General features: G+C 41.5%; 1 protein-coding gene across 3 annotated transcripts; it reads right to left on the bottom strand.

Annotated features, from left to right (window-relative positions):
• Positions 1-1204: 1204 nt before the first annotated feature.
• LOC308098500 (polycomb protein suz12-B-like) lies at positions 1205-23295 on the bottom strand. 3 transcript variants are annotated; one of them, XR_013934299.1, is made up of 17 exons: positions 22412-23295; positions 21423-21469; positions 21262-21326; positions 15500-15568; positions 14672-14721; positions 14454-14539; positions 13365-13629; positions 11282-11384; positions 10924-11029; positions 10221-10410; positions 9199-9287; positions 8133-8276; positions 7160-7317; positions 6331-6529; positions 5732-5832; positions 2653-5321; positions 1205-2601 (listed from the first exon to the last, which is right to left on the bottom strand). XR_013934299.1 is itself a non-coding variant. In XM_080446885.1 (16 exons), exons 1-16 carry the CDS (start codon positions 22614-22616, stop codon positions 4940-4942), a joined length of 2259 nt encoding a protein of 752 aa, XP_080303011.1. In that variant the 5' UTR covers positions 22617-23295; the 3' UTR covers positions 1205-4939. The 3 variants fall into 3 exon arrangements, 2 of the variants coding, with proteins under 2 accessions (XP_080303011.1, XP_080303012.1); XM_080446885.1 differs by having other exon boundaries at positions 1205-5321; XM_080446886.1 differs by having other exon boundaries at positions 1205-5321; positions 5753-5832.
• Positions 23296-23390: the final 95 nt, after the last annotated feature.

The following is a 23390-nucleotide window of genomic DNA, read 5'->3' as shown; positions in this document are numbered from 1 at the left end:
CGTTTGCATACTCTTGAGTTACATGAACACTGAGGACTTTAGTGTGCAGTTGGCTGATTAGAGCTTTTTTTTTTAAATGTATTTGTCAGTGTCGTGAACAATGTTTGAGGTAGTGAGGTAGGACTGACCCTGCCAACAAACGGTACGTTCAGTTCACTGCCAACATCACATTCTAGTGGATGCCTCGATTATATTCATTCAACTGTGATTGGCTGTTTAAAGGCTTGTGACGTGGAATATCTGTATGACCTCAGCTTGTCTCGTCAGTCTCCCTATATCTGAATAGAGAGACTTGTATTTGCAATAAAGTGCTATACGCAAGTTTTGTGATTGTTTTTTTAATGTTTTGATGTCAGTGGTGGAAGAAGTACACACTTTTTTTTACTTTTAGTAAAAGCATCAATACCACAATGTAGAAATACTCTGTTACAAGTAAAAGTCCTGTATTCAAAAGTATTTGCATAAAAATATACTTAAAGGTAGGGTAAGTGATATTTTTGGGTTAAAACAAAAAGTATTTTGTTAAAAGGTTAAAGCACTATATTCTGATAGTAATCATTGCTATAGAGTGTTTGATCAGTAACAGGAGTCTCCCCATCTCTCCAGCTCTTTAATAAACAGAAAATACATTTTCCGGTAGGTGTCAAAATCTCAGCCAATCAGGAGAAAGTACCCATTTTAAGCTTCATTTTTATAGTGTTCCAGTTCCAATTTTGCCTGCTCATTTCTTAGTGTCATCACTTCCAATTTCACTTGTTTAATCTATATCCTGATTGAGTTCTCTATCCTGATTGGATAAAATTGGAAATGAAACTGAAACGAAAATGCATTTTCTGTTTTATAAAGAGCTGGAGAGACAAGGAGACTCCTAATGCTGAACAAACACTCTATAGCAATGAGTACTATCAGAATATAGAGCTATTTAACACTTATTTTAACCAAAGCAAATCACTTACCCTACCTTAAGTACTCATTACGCAGAAAGTCTAATTTCACAGGTTTTCAAAATGTGGAAAAATCTTATGAAATGTATATGGCTGATGTGGTTAATGTATGTTTTGTAATAATCATAATAATCAAAGTAACTTAACTCTAACTTAGAGTTTTCAAATAATATGTATTAACTATACAGTATACTTCCCACCACTGGAGGTCATGCAATGCTGTCAAGCACTGATTTAGATCAAGCAGTACAAGGTGTGGACAATAGTAAAAAACTCTTTATTCTTTTAAATAGAAAACCATTCTCTGTGACTTCTTTCATTATTACAAAGTGGTCAACTTCAAGCTGGTTTGACATTTGCTGTTGTATTGAAGTCTTGTATTCTCTCCCATCCTGTGCAAACTGCTGCTGGTCTAGTGTGAAGGATGGTGAAGACGCCCTGTATACTGGAGCAGTAAAAGTCCATCAAAAGACTATTATGGAAGGACAAGAAGAAAAAGCAAAGTACACTGCACTACATGCAGGACTAATCGGATTAACCGTGTGTATAAAATCTAAGCTGTATTCACACTGGTCCTGCTTAGATGAAGTAGCAGTAATGCAAATACTTATTCTCTGATTTCTACAGTACTTAGTTGCACGTGGGCGCCGCACACCGAAAGCAGCCGATCTCTGTGCTCGACTCCCACGTGCAACTAAGTATAATTCAGGCTTTTAAGATGAATTTATATTCCATGGCATGTTGCGTTGTTTGCTTGAAAATGAGTTATTTTCAGTTAGCACAAGTCATACTTTGGAGCATAAATTAGAGGCATTAAGAGGCTGGTCTCCTCAGCATATTTATGTTGAGTTTCAGTGGACTGGCCTTTAATCACATGTTGAAGAATAGACATGAGGTTGTGGGAAATCTCAACGGAATGACTGCAAGTATCGTATTATTTCAACATACGATGCAATAACGGATTCTGATTCAACCGTTTCTCAAACGGTTGAAAAAATAAAAGTAGTGAACCACACCCCCAGTCAACTATCTGCGTAAGTGTATTAAGGCAAAACCAGTTAACATGTGCATCTCAATTCATTATGAAGAATCAACATGAACAGTTTTTTTTGTTTCAAGACATTACACTTTCCAAAAGGTGTACTCAAAGTATTGACAGTATGCGCTTTTAAACACACTAAGCAGAATCAAGGTGACTAGAAAAGAGGATTTAATACGTTTTTCATAAGACAAGAAACCAAAATCTGCAGCAAATTCATCCCCTTCGGTCTGCAACCTACCAAAAAACGATATATATTTTAACCATCCCCACCTCTTGACTATGAAACAAACCTCCATATTATACCAGTGAGTTCTCTAAACAATATCGATCCATTTCACAATGTCTTATTCATTGGTGGTCATTGGTGGTGTGCTGGGAGGGAGGGAGCCATGGATGGGGAAATAAGACATGAACCACATGAACCCTAGCCTTCCTATTCTGAGGGCGAACATTCGGTGAAAATAGCCAATCTACAAGCTCACAAGACAACACATTGTGACCTTATAGATCATCCATTTGCGGTGTAGATTTGGTGTAGAGGGGAAAAAAAGAAGCAGACCACATATGGACCCCAGTCAATTAAGTACAGATACATTCCAAAACAAATTAGAATATCTCGGAAAAGTTATTATTTTTCCCCCCATAATGTAATTCAAAGTACATTACGGGGGGAAAATGTTACTTTTCCACTGATATGCTAAATGTTTGGACTAGACCTGCTTTAGGTGTGTGTTTAAATGACATCACAAAAGAAGTTTGTTACTTGTTCAGCTGTGGTTCCCTTTGACTGGTCGTATAGGAACACTAGATGCAGTGGAACCGAGATGCATGCTAATCATCCAGGAAACGTGGTAACAAAGCAGCACAGCGTGTCTGTCTGAGTGCTGGCAGTGGAGCGCAATGCTGAGGTCTTTAAAACAGTGATTCTCAACCTTTTGAATTCCACAGACCACCAGGTAGATATGCATTAGGCCAAGGACCACCATTTGATAAAAAAAAAAAATCATAATCTCTGGGAACCCAATCTACACTATAAAAATCCTGTTTATTTAACACTGTGAGTGTACAATTGGAACCAAATAGCATCCATTTGACTTACTTGGCAACCCAGGGCTAGCATTTCTGTAGCTCACATGCTACACACAGTATGAGACAAATTGATGAGGGACACATGGCAAGCAGACAGCAGGCTAGCTAAAAAAAAAGACTAACAGACAAACAGAAATAAGTTATCAACTGTGTAATAGGTGGATATCATTCAGGCGGTACTAATCTATTTGATATGTGGGCACTGGTATTCAGGCGGTAATCTATTTGATGTGTGGGCACTGGTATTCAGGCATTACTACATTTCATGTGTGGGCGCGGGTATTCAGGCGGTACTACTCTATTTGATGTGTGGGCGCTGGTATTCAGACAGTACTACTGTATTTGATGTGTGCTGACTGTGTTGGGCCCCCGCCATCGCACGTGTGCGATGCTGGCTTGTGTGTGCATGTCTTTAAGTGGCGCATGTGTTGCACTGTCTCCCATTTGTGTTTAATTAGTGTAACTGTTTGCATCTTTGTGTTGCAGCTGCAGCTGTTGATGCCGTGCTCATACGGACGGACGAACACACACGGTCAAATGTAGAGCGGCTGGGACCGCTAAAAGAAATAATAAAGGAACGGTTTTGGACATATGAGGTTTTCACCTGACAGCGACGATATGCAGAACGGTACCACCTGCTGCCTCCAGGGCTGCTTTCAGATTCTCTGCCTCCTCTTTGGAAACACTGGCTCAGATCTCCTGGGGAAGGGATCTCTACAAGTTTCTTAGCCTGCACTAGATTCAAGCCTTGGATGCAGTTTGACTTCCTCACTCTGCTTTCCAGTTCTGTCAATTTCACAGTAAAAATCTGTCTTCTCTTTCTTGACTACGACATCCTCCTTTTCTGGGCCCTGAATTTGGTTCCATTTATACACTCTCAGAGTTACAGTCCTGTAAGGGTCCGGTGGTGGTCCCCAGAACCGACGTTGAGAAACAAATGCTTTGCACAATGTAAACGAGGTACATCCGAGGTCAGACGCTCATCCAATCCCACCGTTGGTTTTGAGTGTTTTGCTGGGGAAGGAATCTAGCACCAGAATAACTGTCAAAAACTGCCAAACACACAGTTAACAGCAAACCTTTGGTGGACGAGATATTATGAGAAGAGTGTAGTACAAGGATGATGTGTGTTGGACAGGACAAGATTTTTCCCATAGTGCCTTTGGCCAGGGCACTTTGGAATGACAAACACACAGTCGGAGCACCCAGTGTGAAATTGGCAGAAAGAAAATACTTATCTTCCCCTTATGAAATAATATACACCTATAACGCTAGCCTCTGTAGAAGACAGCGATGTCAAAACGGGAAAAAAACACAACCGGCACCTTAGTGCTCAAGTATACTTCCCGCAAAGTTCATGCACAGTCCTGTTGAACAGACGACCAATTTTGATTATCAAACACAATGCCGTTATGACCCTTTTAACTGACATTATGAACTAGGTAACGTCACACATAATTGATCCAAGCTGTGTGTCCACAGCACACGATGCAAAATATAATCTCCGCTTCCCGGCCGTCCGGCCTAACGGAGATGAAAATAAGAAAAACTAAAGAAATACTGCTCCCTGTGGTCACCGACATATTACATCTGGCATTATCATATAAATACGAAAAGTTGACTCTGGCAGGTGCACTCCATTTTCCCCACACTTACAGGGGAAACTTGTCCTCTTAGTTTGTCTGACCGCCGCAACGGCGATGCCCGTTTCCACGCCACCCATCAATAAAGCACAGCAGACATTCTGAAGACGAGCCAGCGAGACCACCTTTAGCCTATATTATACGTAGTCGTGCTCCGAAAATTGCTAGCGTGACAGTTTTTGGCACACAACGCTGGCACGCAACTACGTATAAATCAGGCCTCAGAGTGTCTTTTCCTCTTCCTCTTTCAACGCGGCCTCCTCTGTGCAGCCGTCTCTGCCCTCGTCGATAGACGGAGGGGTGTGTTCGCTCAGATCGGGCTCCGGCAAGGACTCGACGGCCGTTTCCCATCCGTCGTCGTCTTCCTCGTCCTCCTCCTCTTCGCCTCGGTCCGTCCGCTTGGCCTGCGGCTGCAGCTGGCTCCGGAGCTGGCATATGAGCGCCATGGCCCGGTCGATGGTGGCCGTGTTGACCAGGTTGAAGTCGTGCATGCTGACCATGTGCAGCAGGAAGTTGCGGCAGAGGTCGTGCTGCGCGATGTGGAGGCCACAGCGCTCGGCGAACAGCATGCATGCGTCGTTCATCTGGTTGTCCGCGATGGAGCTGGATGGGAGCGCATGGGAGAAACTATTTACAATTTAGGGATTTAGCAGACGCTCTTTATCCAGAACGACTTACAGTGCAGAGAGTAATTTACATTTTAATCTTTGCATAAGACTGCATGGTCGTCAAGGCTAGGTCAAGTGCTACGGGCTAAAGAAAGTTACTGGTAGCATCGTGGTGTGATGTTAGCTTGTATATCTGCCATTTGAGAAACTGTGGTTAAACATACATTTTAATTAAATTGAGATATTAACAAACAAATATAAAACATATCAGACAGCCTACATTTTCCAAAAGGACTGTATTTAGTTCAGTCTGACCAGAAACAGGGATTAAGCCACCAGCCATAAATAACCAAAGTGGGGACATCAAAAGCAGAGGCCCCATGCCCCCCCCCCAGCAAATGGAACCATGCGGAGCAGCATACACACCCGTGCTGCATGACGTGGAGGTTCCACAGCTTCATGATCTCCTTCTCGCCCTCGTTGACATCCATGAACTCATCGATTTGCTACAGCCACAAACGGAGCAGGTCAACGATTACAAACGGTTCAAACTACTACTACCGGCCTTTGTGTGTTCTTGTCAGATCTACAGCTGTGTATTTAAGTACAGTGGTTCTCAAAGTGGGGTCCGGGGACCCCCAGGGGTCCTTGAGGGTGTTACAGGGGGTCCACAACGAAATTAGATAATATAGCGTAAAAATCAGTGTAAACCACTGTAACCTAATATAAATCCGCTATTTGAAAATAGCAAATCTACAAGCTCACAACGCACGGGACACGTTGTGAGCTATGATATGCTATTTTCCTTGGAACAAATTAAAACAATTCGGGAATATTTTTGAAACATTTTAACACCACAAGTCTTCTATGGGGGTCCCCATGGCACAAAATATCTTCAGATGGGAGTCCGTGGCCAATTACATATTAATTTGGAGGGGGTCCTTGACATGGAAAATGTTGGAGAACCACTGGTTCTAGTCAGATCTACAGGCGCATTGACTCACTGTGACAGTTTTCTCCCTGAGCCAGTCGGGGTCTCCCTCGTCCTCGCTGTCCGCGTCCATCTCCTGGGGCCTGAGTGGCATACAGCAGTCACTGTGGAAGTACAGGCGGTTGTGGCCGGCGATAAGCGTCCTCTGCTGCTCCGCGTCCGGGTCCTCCCACTCCAGGAACTCTGACAGACTGGGCTTGGTCCTCTTGGGCCTGGATGGATAGATGGTGTAAATGGCAAAATATGAAATTGCTTTATGTTTTAACCCATTAAGACCGGATCGGGAAAACATCTGTGTGTCATTTAGATTTCTTTGGCTATTCAAAAATAGCAGATATACAAGCTCATAGTGCGGCAGGCGAGTGCTGTGCTACGTACGAGCTTGTAGATCTGCTATTTTTGAAAAATCGTGAAAATGTGTGCAAATCTTTGAATATATATTTTTTAAAGCGAACATTTGCAACTCAAATCTTTGCTTCTGGGGATTCTACAAATGTCTTCTAAATCCTAACAGTATTTTTTTTTTTAACGCATGTTGCTATATATATCAGTGGTTCTCAAACCTTTTCATGTCAAGGACCCCCAAAGATTTCAGTTACAAATGTTCGCTTTAAAAAATATATATTTTCAAAGATTTGCACAAATGTTCACGTTTTATGTTTATTTTAAAGTTCAGTGGCCAATGTTTTTTCGCTGATAGACCGATGGCAGTTAATCACTAAATTATACCCGATTGCACGAAAAAATAGCTGATCTAAAAGCTCACAAAGCATTAAGAGTGCTATTAACTACTTTCAGTTAAGTATACAATTGATACAGAGTGATCAAAATGACATGTTTACCTGCAGACTAGGACATGTGTGACTGAGGTCCTCTTGACGGGGCCGTTTCTGCTGAAGGCGAAGCCCGGCTGGTTGTGGATGTCTTGGGGGTTGCCCACGTAAGAGCCATCGTAACACTCGTTTATAGACACCTCGACCTTGGCTCCTTTCGGGTGGGGCTGCCCAGGGAAGAGATGGAAGGAGACGGGGATGAGATAATGTCACAAACATTCAGAGGACACATTCTTTCAAGGGAGGCAGTAAGCACAGTTAACAGACTTCTAATTTACAACCCGACACATGAGGGTGTTCTTTTTGTCTTTCCCAAAAAGAAAAAAAAACAGATCCACAAGCTAACAAAGCGCCGAACCACTTTGAACCCTTTATACTGTTGACTGGGGACCTCCAGGGGTCTGTGTTTCGTTGCTCACATATGAATCAACAACTTGGTTACATAATACATTATAGCTTCTGGAGCTTGATAAGGAATGGCTAAGTGAGGGTTTATCAAGCTACTAATAATGTATTTACGGAGGAGTTCAAATTTCCTCTGAATTCCTGTGATTTTTGGACCGAATGATGATGAAGTACAGTGCTTCTCGGTTCAATCATTAATCATTCAGTAGAGACTTTAATTGAAAGTGAAAATTACTATTTTATGAATATTGTTTATTTTTGATTATAACTATATTTCTTTTCCCTTCCCAGGGACAGATTTACCCTTGTATAGATTTTGGCCCATAAATCTATTTTATTTTATTTCCCTCCTTTGTTCCCATCTACATCAAAGTATAACATTTGTATAGTGGTTAAACTGATTTTGATGCCACAGTATATTAACTAATTTTGTTTTGCGGACCCCCTGGAACCTCCTCAAGGACCCCTGGGAGGCGGGGAGGGGCCGGGTCCCACTTTGAGAACCAATGCTTTAAATGGACAATGGTGGTTAGTTGCAGCCGTGGATGTGTTGATGACGATCAAAGGTTGTTCTCACCACGTAGTTGAAGATGAAGCGGGAGTGGGACAGTTTGAGGTGCTTGAGCAGACTGTAGAGCTTCCTGCAGTTCAGTGTGCACCAGGGACAGTGCAGGTCGTCCCTGGCCTCCGTCTGCTGCCGCGTGTTGTTGTTGTATTGGAACTGCACACACACACACACACACACACACACACAACATATTTATGTTATCTTTTGTAGAGACCTTTTCAGACTTGGTTACACTGCCACACAAAAGATTATGTATTGGACTGTAAACATAATAGCAAAGCAGTGCATGCCATGCATGTGAAAAAATGCTGGAAAAAATGCTGAATAGTTTTTTGTTAGTGACTTACATTTGGCTGCACTACCGACAAACCATATTGATATTGCATTTAAATACAATTGATGTAATAATGCGATGCGTCTGTTTGTTGTGGTCAAAACGTACATTATAACAGGAAATGCAATTATTACAACTACAATTTGGCATAATTTAGCAGACGCTCTTTATCCAGAGCAACTTACAGTAAGCAAGGTAAACGCATACCTCAAATGCAGAGAGACAGTGTAGTGCCTCATTAAACTAGGATCACAGGTAAACCAAGAACTTAGCATCAGTCTAAACAGTATACTATCAAAAATACTAATCTGTACATTAAACTATAGGACGCCAGGTAAACAATGAACCTGGCGTCTGTCTAAATAGCATGCTATCTAGATTACATTTCACGATACAGTCAGCCCTACGGTATTTTTATATTTTCAAATTATGGCCTTATATTAGGCTTAAGTGAGAGTGAGGTTAAAGGAACAAACGTATAATAGCAGAGGCCCAAAAGTAAACATAGGCTGTACCAGAACACAGAAGGTCAGCAGCATTCTGACGTGCTTCTAGGAAGAACCATGTTTGTACAGAGAACAAAATGCTGATGTCACTCAACTAATGAGCTCCCTCGCCTACAGTGGCAGGTCAAAACAAGAATACCAGACAATGGGAGCATAAAAACACTGCTGACGTTTAGATGAAATCAAAGATAACTGGTGATTAATGGTGGAGGAGAGGTTCCATGAGCACATTCACCTGGTAGAAAATGCGTAGTTTCTGTCGAGGTGCAGCGGGGATGTGTTCTCTTCTGCTCTGTATGTCAGTGCCTATGGACTCTTTCATGGCTACACACACAAGCACACACAGTTGTAAATGATATTGTTGTGTCAAATTGCACTGTCCAAATAGGAATGTATTTTGTGGCTTTTTGCAAAAGAAAATCGACTTTATACAGTACAACGGTGTCGCTTGCAGACAAGAACACATCTACGAGCTTGTTAGTTGTGTGGATGCATTCTTGTCCGCCAAGTGAGAGTTGTGCAATGGATTATAAATTAGGCTTACATGTAGCTGGAAGCACAGTTATAGTTACCATCAATGAAGAATCTAACCTGTTCATCATGTTCAAATCATTGGTAATAATTAAACATTGATTTAAATATTTTAAAAGCCCCGGTCACAATTCTGTATCAGCTGAGGAAAGGTTACTTATTTAATTTATTCATTATGCCAATTCCCCCCAGTGTATAGTTCCTGTCACTGTCTGCTGGAGTCACCAGCTGCTTCTTTTCACGTGAGGAGTTTCACCTCGACTAAACTCAACGCAGGTGAAGAAACACGCGAAGGAAGGAACACACTATCCTTCCCAGTTCTACTCCTTGCTGAACAGGTTGCCTGGCCGAGCTGGATGAACCATGGAGGACTCAGCCCCAAGTCTCCATGGTGGTGGCCTGGAACTTTACCCTTCTTTTAATGCTGGGCGAAAGACTCAGTGAAGAACATTAGCCTGAGGTGGCACTGGCTGCACCTGTTGCTGACCTGGCGCACTGGTTGTTAAAGTGGAGTTCGGGAACCCAAGAGGTTCTTGAAGGGTTTCCAGGGGTTCCCTGGCTAGATGAATAATAGCTATTAACCAAATCGACCATTAGGTCTTTAACTCTGAGTGTACAAATGGAACCAAATGGACCCTTACACTCTCAGAGTTATGGAGTCTGTAGCCTAATAATGCATATCAAACTGGGGGGTCCTTGAAATGAAAAGGGTTGAGAATGACTGACCTAGTGTGTGTGTGGCTCTGAGCGAGCTGGCTCTGGTTTCTTGGTTGGCAGCAGCAGAGCTGGTGTCAGAGTTGCGGGTGGCCAGGGGCTTGGCCACGGGTGCTGTGGATCGGTCAGAGCTGTCGCCTGTCCAGCGCAGGTTGAATTGGAGCGTGGGGCCCTGGGAGAAGTTCTCAAAAGGCGGCAGACGCTACACACAAGAGGTGCAGTGTTTTTAGTAACTTCTCCATGCACACGAGAATGTGAAGACAATTTATAACCAGGGACACACAACAGACGACACTGGACTTGACAATCATTGACTTATCATTAGTTTCAGCAAGGACCCTGTGCAAAGAAGTATAGGTTGTGATGATGCCGCCGGTGATTTTTCTTTACACAGTCAAAAAGAAAACAGTGCTTTAAAAAAGAAATCCACTCCAATACGTAGGGGACCGTTGCTTTAACCAATTTAGACCCGAGGCCGATTTAAAAAATGCCTTCTAAATCCTAACCTAAGAAAATTCTGAATTTCAGAAAATCTTCAATTTTTTATTCAAACGAATAAACAAAATTCCAGTTGCTATATACATAGCAACATCTAAAATGACAGACACTTTCCCGGTTTTAAAGGTATAACAGCATATAGGCTTTCCCGGTCTAATTGGGTTAAGACACTGAAAAACTAAATTAAGCATTTGCAACGTTATATAATGAAACGCACCTTTCCATCAAGAATAGTCTCCCAGGTAGCTCTCTTTTTGCTGACAGGACACTCCTCCATCTCCTGCATGGAAACCTCATACTCCCCATCTAATAGCTGTAGACGTCTACACACACATACACACACACCTTTAGTTCAAATAACAAAATATCAATCCTCTTTGTCAGTCACAATAAGCCTCATTCATTCTTCGCCGCACAACGGTGTCGCATGGCAAAAAATAGCAGATAAGCTCACAACGCGTCACATCTGCATTGTAGATCTGCTTTTTTTCGACGCGCGACAACACGCAGCATGAACTAGGCAATAGTTTGCAAGGAAGTGGTAGACAATGTGAATCCAAGTGCGTTGTTGTTACCTGTTCTTATCAAAGACAGTCATCTGGGCCACAAACATGGTTTCTCCCTCCTCGCTGAGCACAGAGCTCCTCCTTTTCCTGTTTGCTGCTTCCTCTGTAACGTCTGAGACACAGAGATGAGATAAACACAAAGAGGAAAGAAAAATCAAACACACAGTTGGCACGTTCTCACGTTGGCATTGACCTGGCTTAGGTTATCTGTGCTTATAGCGATCCATCATCTCCTACTACCTCTCTCTGGGCAATATGTCAGATACTCCAATATGATACACATATTTTAATATTATTAATTTTTATTGTAACTTTCAACAGTGTAAAGAGCACAAACTTTTAAATGAAGGCCGATGCACACCTCAAATGTTAGTGACAGTTGCGTAGGACAACCAGCAAGGTCCTTCTGAGGATGGTCTAACGACCGAAACGTCAAATTAGTTCCAGACAGTGTGCGGGACTGTTTTCTTTGATTTGATAATGATATCATAGATCACTTTCTGAACGGTGTAAAGAGAAACAATTCACCAATATAATGAATCATCTCCTCTCTTTCACTTTTTAGAAGTTTGATTTCAGTAGACATTAACAACACATTGGGTGCCAAAAACGTATATATACGTTTTTGCAAATTCACCCTCTGAGTGCCAAAAACGTATATTTACGTTTTTGGAAAAAAATATTAAATAAAATTAAAAGATTTTTTTTTTTTTTTTTCCTTCACAGCACCAGGAGTCTCAGGAGATATCATTTTTCGAAGATTTAGACTCCAATCCACTTCCTGGTTAACTTATGACTTCAAAAGCCTGTATCTCGGCTCCTGTGTACTTTTTTTTTTACAATGTATTTTTGACTATTTTCAACTGGCTGCAACTATGGAACGGATTACCGAATGTTTTTTCCCCCCGATTGTACGAGACCTCTATGTGTGTAATGAGGGGATCACCGTGAGGACGGTGATCACTGAAAATATTTTGTGACTACTTGAAAAAGGTTCAAAAATGGTAAAAAATCCCGGCACTCAACGTATAATATTTTAATAAACCTCTGGCACCCGAAGTGTTAACACATGGAGGCACATTTTCTATCATTAAAGCTGCAATGCATAAGTTTTATGTCCTCTCCCGACAGGCTAACTGCATCTTAAGACCTGGAACGCATCTGTGTCACTTTAGATTTCTTTGGCTATTCAAAAACAGCAGATATACAAGCTCATACCACGAGTGCCGCGCTATGAGCTTGTAGATCTGCTATTTTTGAAAAATCTTGAAAAATAAATATTTTAGTTTTTTTTCAAAAACTGTTAGGATTTAGATTTTTTTTAAAGAATCGCCTCAGGTCTTAATGGGTTAAATCTTAACACCCTGGATTCGAACCCGTTCATCATGTACCACTCATCAAGAGGGAACGCCCGATTGGCCTGGGGAGATACTGGGCTTATGACATTTCAGGCAGATCTAATTGTCCACCAGTAGGTGTCCTACCAACACCAGGGTCTCAGTGGAAAAGTAAGGACCACCAACCACTGCACATGTACTACTTATATTGTATTAACCCATTACGACTGGGAAAGCATCTGTCACTTTAGATTTTAACCACTTTAACCATTATCTTATACTTTGGCTATTCAAAAATAGCAGATCTACAAGCTCATAGTGCAGCACCGAGTGCCGTGCTATGAGCTTGTAGATCTGCTATATATATATATATTATTATTTTTTTAATCGTAACAATTTGTGCCAATCTTTGAATATATATTTTTCAAGCGAAATCTTTTTTTGAAAAAACGTAAGTTGCTATAATATCAGTGGTTCTCAACGTTTTCATGTCAAGGACCCCCAAGATGATATGTATTTGGCCGCGGCCCCCATCTTCAAATATGTTGTTCCAGGGACCCCCAAAAGCAAATATTTGAGTTACAAATGTTTCAAGATTTTTTTTAAATAGCAGATTTACAAGCTTATAGTGCAGCACTCTGTGCCGCGCTATGAGCTTGTATATCTGCTATTTTTGAATAGACCATACAAATTGGTTAAAACTTTGAAAACCCGAATAAAAATCCACCGTTCGGTCGTCTCGGGGTCAGCTCTACCTCCGTTGTGGTGCGTGTCTCCGTTAGCATGGCCGTTCAGCTGTGGGCGGGCGTGCCCTCCTTGGGCACTGGGTCTGGACACTCTGAAGAGCAGCGAGTAGGACTTGACCGTGTGAGAGTTGCTGGGCTCAAACTCGCTGCTGGACACCAGCAGGGTGGGGAAGGAGCCCAGCTTGGCCGGGCTGCCCGCACCGGCGCTGCTCACTGGGTTCAGTGGGACCTGCTTCTTCCCAGTGGGAACCTGCTTCACCGGGCAGCTCACATCCTGCGGTGAGGGGAGGGGGTGAAAATTAAGGGTTTAACCATTTATAGCCAATATACAAGCTCACAATGCATTGGTCCACTTGAACTGAAGGATTAACTTATTAGAAGTAGGTGGCAAAAGGTTAAACGTCATGTTTGTAAATTCCTATTTTAAAAGGTATACTGTGGAAGTAGGACTTTGCAGCTTGCAAACATTCAAAGTTGCCCCATCCTCCCCCACTCAACGACACCAATAGCTTACACCTACTGCCCAAAAGGTTGACGAAGAGAAATGTCCTGAACAAAGTAAAATAAGCAAACATAGGCAGAGGGAAGGGTCTCTGTAAATAGCATACTTTCGCCGAATGTTTCGCCGAATATTTTCGCTGAATGCTTGCCTATCATGACATACACAGAATCGGGACCCCGGGTTTCATGTCGTTACATAATTATAACGTTCATGTACTTTTGACTTGGAAGTTGCTTTTATTTGGAGTGGCAGCAATGGCTTTCTTTTGGTTTTTAGTTGTGATACATTTTAGTGTCCTTCCGACGTAGAGAACAGAGAGATGCCAGACACCGTCTTCACTTACAGAAATCTTTGTGTAAACATTTCCGTAAGTCAAGACAGTGTGCGGGACTCTCCTGTTCTCTACATTAGCTCCTTTTTCCTACCCACCTGTCCCAACAGGTGTTCAAAAATACATTTTGTGTTCTAACAACAGTTTGTAACCAGTACTAATCACTTAACATTTTACCTGCTGACATTACCTGTGAGCCTTAATTATTTAGTTTGTACTTCTAGCTATTCGTTTTACAGACACACGCATGCACGCATGCACACACCTTTCTCTTCTTGTGGCAGACTTTGACGAGCAGCACTTCAAGAGATACAGAGTTCTGTTCGTTCTCACAGTCTTGGGATGGTTTGTCTGAAACATTAACACACAAGCAAGAAAAGCCAAGGAGTCACACTTTCTCTATGATGGTCAGTGAAAATACTGCAAGACCGAGTCATCCCTGAGCAAAGCAAAGAAACACGTATCAAGCCCAGAAGAACTTACCAACTTTGTGGAAAAAGCCAGTGAAGGTGAGCTGCAGATGAGAGGCCAAACTGTGGAGACAATAACAACACTTTTGGAACATTCTTTTTACCTCCTTATATAGTCGCTGCCCGGTGGAAACATTGTATATCCCAAACAGTTACTTTTCAGGAAATGGGGGAAAAAATGAAGCTGTGACCCAATGTAGTTATTTAGTCACAAGCTCTTGTTAATATTTTTCATTGGTTAAATATTTATGGAATTCACACTTTCCTATGTTGGGTATGTCATTACAGGCAACATTTTTCCAAAAAAGCAAATATAGTAGATCAACAAGTTCACAACATGACATGCGAGCTTGTAGATCGGCTATTTTCACTTCATTCATGTGACACTGTCGTACGACAAAGTATAAAATAGGGCACGGGGCATTCATTTATTTAAATTTTTTTGTAAAATACAAATATGGAGATACAAGGTTGCTGCTCAACAGTAAAAGAATACATGTAATATTTGTATGTTATGACAAGTTCCTCAGTTCAGTTAAGCCAAGTCTTAGCCCAACAGAGCAAACAGTCAGCAGTGCAGAATGTAGACCATAGTGTCATTTGCTAAATGCCTGTTGAGATGTCCTGCATATGGAAGGTGTTCAGAAACCCTGGCTTACCACAATTTAGTAGTTATGTAGGCAGAATTACTGGATGTTCATTAAAGTTGGGCTACTTGTACTTGCAAATATTACATTTAATCTCTTAAAGAATCTACAACCAGACTATGTGGACAATTTAGATGTTGTAAAAAAAAGAGTGGAAGAGAGATGAGGATTTTTTGTTCAGGTGGAATACTTACCTTTGTGTTTCTTGCTCACCCCTCATCTTCTCCACTTTGAACAGGAGGTCATCTACCCTGGAGGTCTTCCTGAAGCCACAGAAACACAGCTGGGTTAGGGACTTAAGGACAGACTAGCGGAGCAGAACACAAAAGCAGCAGTTCTCCCTTCATCTTTATTTCAACTGATGGAATGATTAAAAAGAGCCATTTCAACTGTATCTTGTTGCACTGCACCCGATTTCCCACACCTGTCATTAACCACTTAAACCCTATACTTACCTGACCGGGGTCCCGCAGGCCAGGACTCTATACTAGGTCTGGTAGCAATTTTCTCTGTACATCAAATCTCTTTTCCATAGCAGAGCTTGTAGATATGCTTTTTCACTGAATGTTTGCCCCAGAATAGAGACGCTAGGATTCAAGTGAATAGAGGTAAATTTTATTTCACAGAGACCTTAGTAGTGATATGTATGAAATGTCACAATGGTACTCCCAAACTGTCTTATTCAGGGTGAATATCCTAAACCTGTTGACCTAAAATCCATCACCTGCAAACATGTTTTTTGGTGTTTCCACGGGTTCTTCGAAGAAATGTGGTGTTGTGAAACTGACAGTGGGGGACACACCCTACTTTCATCTATGGAAGGGCACAGTCATCTCCCTGCACTGATAACTCACAAGCAAGAAAACGTCCCTCACACCACTACATATTTACTATTACTCCTGTCATGTTCAACAGTCTTGTTGCATAAGGTCTCACTCAACTGGATGAGATGTAGAAAAGGGACAAAAACAAATTAACAGAATAAGATCCAAGTATATTTCATTTGTAGGCATCATAGTGGGAAAAAATAAGGCGGTGAACTTAAGTAAGGTCCAAGGCAGCTCTGTTCAGCTCAAGTAGAACATATTTTATTAATCCATATAGCAAGGAAGTTTAAAAAACGCAGGTGACCAACGCGTTTCGGCCGGAGGCCTTCATCAGGTGACAGGGTCCTGAGTGGAACCTGATGAAGGAGCCCGATGAAGGAGCCTTGGACCTTCTTTAAGTTAACCGCCTTATTTTCTCCCACTGTGATGCCTACAAAGGAAATAAACTTAGAACTCTTGTCCTGAAACTAAACCCTTTCCAAAGAGCACCTGTTTGCAGTTTGCCATAATCATGGATGGACCCACGCAGCGCTTCTTCATCTATTATCTAACAGTGTAAGATGTTCAACTAGCCTGGCCCAGGCCAGTAATAGGGCCATGGATACTGGATATAGATATAATACATAGAGCAAATTTAACAATTTCTGTCCTATTTCAAAATAGGGACAATCGTCTATTTACAAGTGTTGTGAGCTTCTAAATCCGCTATTTCTGCTCTTTTTGTAATGTTTAGAAATTATGACATGCCCAAACTAGGGACACCAGGGTTATAATTATGGAATTTGGAGTAATGGAATAAAGTCTTATAGGAGCCCAAATATTGTTCATATGAACTGCTCCTAGGCCTTGTATTAATAACTTCAAGTACATTGTCACTCACATCACAACAAAGGAAACAAAGTGAGATAACAAGAAATATGTCAAATATGCATATGGTGCACATAGAAAATAAAAATGAGGCAGAATATAACAAAAAGAAAACACATAGCAGATAGTCACCATCTCTTGTGCGAAAGTGAGAAACATAAGTCTGTACTATTAACCTTATTTAATGATACATCTTGGTGTGTCCTTTCACATCGTAATGCAACAACATCAATGTATAATTCACTGTTATTGAGTGTTTAACTTCATTTAGTACCAGCTATGTTAATGTTCCTCAGGTATTCCTAAAGTGCTCTGTGACTAATCACAGCTCTTGATGTTTGTGCCATGTCTCCACAGACATTCACCGTTCCATGCATCATGGTATTGCACTAAATTAAACTGCATCAAGATTGAAAATCATCAGATTTAAAATTGCCTAGACTTAATATAACATTGTGACGGGACATAATCCCGTCACAAGGACTGATAAAAATAGTGCTGAAAATGTTCACATTAACAGGACCATACAAAGCATCATATTTGAAAACAGCAAAAGGTTAATCTATCTGTGTAGTGTACTTGAATCTGTAGAGTATCATTAAACTGCACTGAGCAAGGTCTTTGTGCTGAAGACAAAAAGAACTTGAACGAGTCATGGAGGCCCCCATGGATTGATTACTTCCTCTTCCGTGTTTGACACAGAAACAGAGCAGCTATGAATGGAAAACAGTGATATTACTTATATGATCGTTCGATATACTTGATAAGTCCGCCTGAAGTTCCATTGAAGTGCCATAAGATATAAACACTACTGACCAATAATGTTTGCTCTCCATTTCACCCGCCTTTCGAAAGCAGTGGTTGTCAACCTTTTCGGGCCGCGACCACCCAAAATAAATCGTATTTGAACTGGGGACCCCCCCCCCCCCCACCCTGACAAGCACTTGGAATTGTAGGAGTTGAGGCATTACATTTAGTTTGACTTAGTCGGTTCCTTGGATAAATATTGTAAAAATAGCCAATCTACAAGCTCACAACGCCTCGTGAGCTTGCAGATTTTCTATTTTCACATTTATTGCCTCTTTCTTATATTATTTGACAATTTAGCCAATGTTTGACCAGTTTTTATAGTATAATTTTAATGCAGTAATGGTCTTTTTCTGAGGTATTAAAAGTCACTATAAAAATTGTCACTTCACTGTCATCTGGGGACCCCCCCAACAGCAAGCGGGGACTCCCCTGGGGGTCCAGACCCACAGGTTGAGAACCACTGTTCTAAAGCATTGTAGTCAAAGTCTGTCTTGCCTCTAAGCTTGCCAGCTCCCCTTGAAACCTCAGGCTGCCCTCCTCGCAGCTCGCACTCTCCTGTGCTTCCCACCACTGCATTATAGTGGATTTTCCAGTGCAAGATAGCTTACTGACTGGCCATTTACCATCTATCGATATGAAAAATAACGACCAATTTAATTGCCAGACACATACTGTAGCTTTAAAAGGAGTTCACCCCAAAAAAAACATATTTTCTATCAATTACACACCCATGGATTAAAGCAAAACTTTATCTCACGACTGAAAACCTAATGTGCGATTTGTGAAACAGTGTGAAAGGATCCCCCCCCCACACACACACACACTAGCACCGATTCCTAAACGATGAACACAATATGTAAAATTAGGATGCTTTAGTAATGTTGGTCCTGCTGTTCTACATACTGCCAACGGGTTAAAAAACACAAATTCACAGATTCAGGCTTTAACCGTTGCTTTTATATTAAATATATATATATATATATATATATAAGATATTATGGAAGATGCTTCTGAACATATTGCTAGTTTGACCACTTCCAAGCTCTCAATGCGTCGCAGACGCATTGAGAGCTTGTAGATCGGCTATTTTTGCTGCGCAACATGCTTCCATAGAAGACATGCTGGCTTCCATGGAATCCAAATGACTGAAATCAGTCTTGGCGACTGAGAACTTTAATCCATGCACACCCCATGAAGCCTTAAATTCATGAGATTTTATTTTTTTGTCACATTCCTAAGCCAATAATGTGATGACCGGCGAAGAATCAAAGAGTCTCCTACTGATCGATGACCAGGTCATAAAATTATTTAAGAATGCGACAAAGACATCTCCACGAGTTCAAGGCTTCACAGGGTGTGTAATTGATAGAAAATAAGTCATTTTGGGGGTGACCTACTCCTTTAAACTACCCATGTCTTCATTTGACATAACAAAATTTAAATATTCAGCTGGGAAGTAGCTACGTTTATCTTGCTTTTTGGCTTCTGCAAGTAGCTAAGTTTATCTTGCTTTTGGCTGCTGCAATCAGCTAGTTAGTTAGGTGTCATGTTTTTTGATCGACAAGAGCCAGGCAGGGAAGGTGCCGCAGTAGAGAGGGAAAGCCGGTTTATTGGTAACGCATTGGGTGGTTATTGTAACTATATTTGTTATTGGTGAAGGTGGGCATGCATCATGCAGCTTTGAGGCCAAGCATTTCTATGTGACTGCCACTTTTAAATATACTGTATAGTTACTTCAGTTCAGGGATAAAAATCAGAATGTTTAACACAGGGATGTTGAGTCCATGCCTCATTTAAGAATGGACAGAGCCACATAACCAGTTAAACCCTGTATACTTAATTGACCGTAGTCCCCAAGGTCTGTTCTTGGCTCCCTCCCTATCTTCCCTCTGTACGTAATCTCTTCTGCAAAAATAGCCAATCTACAAGCTCACAATGTGATGAACAGGTCATGCTGCAATGCGTTGCGAGCTTGTAGATCAGCTATTTTCGCTGAATGTCCGCCCTCTGAATGGGGACGCTATGTGGGCTCATGTGGTTAAAATAGAAATCCTGACAAAATCTAAACATTTAAACACGTAAGTTTGGCGTTGGCTTTCTGGGCCGGTACGATCCAAATTCACTGGCCCTAACATGAAAGCACTTTTCTCATTTCTATAATGATCCGTTGCCTTTTTACCAGCATCAGGGGGTGTTTAACCACTTAAACCATATATACTAAGTCATGTTGACTTAGATGTCCTTACTCCTAGCGGTTTCTAAATGTTCACAGCTGAATACAAAAACTTTATATAACATTCCCAAAATCATCACTACGAATTAACCAACCTTTTAACAAAGTAAAGATTCTGACTCAAGCAGTGTGCAAATATAAGTAACCTGCAACACAAACACTAAACCACACAGCCCACACACACTTCATTAGAACATCAATTTAATTATCCTATCCTTTCACAAACTGAAACGCCACATGACACTACCAGACTAGGTTACAAACATTGCTGCACATGCTGAGCAATAAGAAACAGCACGTGTATCAGAGTGTTCACTGAAGTACTGCGCAGCCTCTGTATGCAAAGCAGTCTAACCGCCATGTCACCAATCTCACTTTTACTCAATGAACAAGCCTGGCCCTGTGTCAGTTAGCTGTTTTCCCTGAGATAACGTTTAGCTTGTGTTCTTATGAGCTTTATGCTTGTTCTACTGCTGATATCCAATAGAGCTCATTCATTCAATTTGAGTACTAACCTGGGTGCAAAATGTCAAACAAACAGAATAAAACACTTAGGGATGGGACAGTTAAACGGTTAACCGTATAACCTGAATGTGTGTCACTAACCGTTTAGGACTTAATAACCGAAATGAACCGAAATGAAGTCATATAAAAAATAAATGAAATATTAACAGAATCTGAATTAAATAAATCACTTAAATATAATCTATAATTGTTCCTCATACACCATTTTACAATACCTAATAAAGAAGAAAACAACCTTACAGAATAAGATATAGACCTGATGTATGTTACAACAATACATCTTTTAGGCCCTATTTGAACTGCCCACACATAGGTGTATGATGCCATGGACGGTTAACCGCCCACGGTCCAAAGGTTAAACATTTACCAAAAAATGCCCATCCCTACAAACACACACATGGAAAGTTAAGAGTCTAATTCTTGGAAATTGTTTTTGACATGTTTAAGCAATAAAAGGCAAAGCCATAAAGCCTGAATATCAACCTGGATTATGATTACAATCTTGAGACACTAAAGCAGGTCAAGACAGTTAGAATAAAGATGTAATGTTCCCCTTGATCCAACAGACAGCTTAGCCCAGGTATAAAAACGAATGGCATTGCTAAATTAGACATCGAACTGTATCTGAATAGCACCATCCTCCAAACCATCACAAAAAAGCAGTATAAAACCATTAGCTTCAATGGGTTCTTACCTATTGGCATTCGTTCTTGAGTTTCTGTGGGACATGTAGGTGAGTGTCCTGTGCAAAAATATAGGCTGAAAGGTAATAGACACAAGAACATGTTACAACTCTATTACAACTCAATGGCAGGTGCAAGAGTTACCATAAGTTGAAGGAAAAACATTACTCACTGCTATCAAGTTCCTGGTGCGAAGGAATCTGTATATTTGAGTTGGTTCTGTAAACAAGATAATGGAGTTACATCATGTGACACTTGACTTTATATTAAAGGTGCATCAGTAGCACCATTTCAAATCCTTGTTGCAGCGATGTGCTTTTTGACATCCATCAAATCAACTTGTTTTGGGATGAAAGGAAGCATGTTTGAGGTTGAACAATGACTAAATATTGATTGCAAAACTGTTCCCGCTATACAGAAATCGGTCAGCCAATGCTCCAGACATCCTAAAGGCAACAAGGTTGACCTGCCATTCTGGTTAACAATGAACTAGTCTGAAGAACACAGGCAGCATTGGACTACTTTCAGACAGTGAAGTAGCCAAGAGCTGAAAATGTACTACTGTTTATTAACAAGCTGAAACATGGCTACATTTATTTATGGTATTAACCCATTCAAACCAGGGAAGCATCTGTGTAACCAACCACTTTACCCATATATTATACTTTGGATATTCAAAAAATATCAGATATACAAGCTCATAGCGCTGCACCGAGTGCAGCACTATGAACTTGTAGATCTGCTATCGTTTGAAAAATCTTGAACGTTTGTGCAAATATTTGAATATATTCATCCTCAAATCTTTGCTTCTGGGGGGTCCTTATTACAAATTATTTTAAGATGGGGGTCCGCGGCCAAATATATATAATTTTGGGGGCCCTTAATGAAAAAGCTTGAGCACCACTGCTCAAACTTTTGCATTCAATTTAGACCTCAGGGGTTAATAATAATAATGCCATAGCCGGGTTCTTCTGTCTGAAAAGAAGGCAGTAGTGACGATGCAACTATAACGGCAACTTATAAAGCCTAATTTTACAACCCGCCGTACAGCGGTGTCGCTTGCCAACTAGAACCGAGCTTGTAAAAAGGAGGATCTGTTCTTGTCGGCAAGCGACACCCAACAAAAAAAAAACACAACCCAAGCCCCTTAATAATACTTACTCTCGAAGGCCTGCAGGAACAGCTCGTGGTCGGCTTGGATCACTTCCATGTTGGGCTGCTGCTGCTGCTTTCTGCCGGCTGCCATCGCAGCGGAGGAGTGGTACTGGACCACCGCTCCTCTCCCTCCTCCAGAACCGGCCATACCACAGCCCACCACCGAGCCCCCCGAACCGCCGTGGTTCCCATTGTGCTTATGAGGAGCCATTCCCCCCCCCCAAAAAATAACAAAACAAATTTAACAAACACAAGGAACAAAAATGGGGGGGAAATGTCCAACTTGTCTGACAGACAACTGAGATTTTAATCTACTTGTCCTTAATTGTTAATTACATGTCCCGGACAAGCGGACAACCGTTAATGTCGATCCAAGAAAGTCCTCTTGTCCCACCGTGACCACCAGGACCACGAGTGGGGTAAAAGAAAAAAAAGAGGTCCTTTCTTTCTTTGTCAACACCACAAAACAGAGGGGGTTTGGTGGTCGGACCCTCAGGAGAGCAGCCGCCGCAGAGTAGTCTTCATCTCTGACGGCGTTTATGAATGAATAATGAATAAGTGAGGTTTGTGTGTGCCGAGTAGTTTTGACAGTAAACACAAACACACACACCCTGGGGAATGAATGGCTCCAAAACGCAGCAGCTGCTGCTAACACCGCGGCTAGCTCAGCTAACACTTCCTTAGCTTATAGAGGCTAGCTGCAACAACTCCTCCCCGGCTTTATCGGTAATAATGTCCCGACTGCGCTTCCCAAAAAAACGACAGCGTGGAATATGTCCGCTGAAGGCTTCACGCGAGGAAACGTGACATGGTGTTGTCTGGTGTTTGTTGGCCGTGAATTTCGCGCAAACATACACGGACCGAACGTCACGCTTGTCCCTCGGACTCGGCAACTCCTCCAACTAGTTGTAGCAGCCGCTTCCTCTCTCTGGGAGAAATTTTGTGTTAGAAGAACCCGCCTTCGAACGGCGCCAGCTAATTGAAG

Source organism: Gymnoscopelus braueri (assembly GCF_963280865.1).
Source record: "Gymnoscopelus braueri genome assembly, chromosome: 13".
Classification (NCBI taxonomy): domain Eukaryota; kingdom Metazoa; phylum Chordata; class Actinopteri; order Myctophiformes; family Myctophidae; genus Gymnoscopelus; species Gymnoscopelus braueri.
This window is presented reverse-complemented; position numbering and strand designations above follow the sequence as displayed.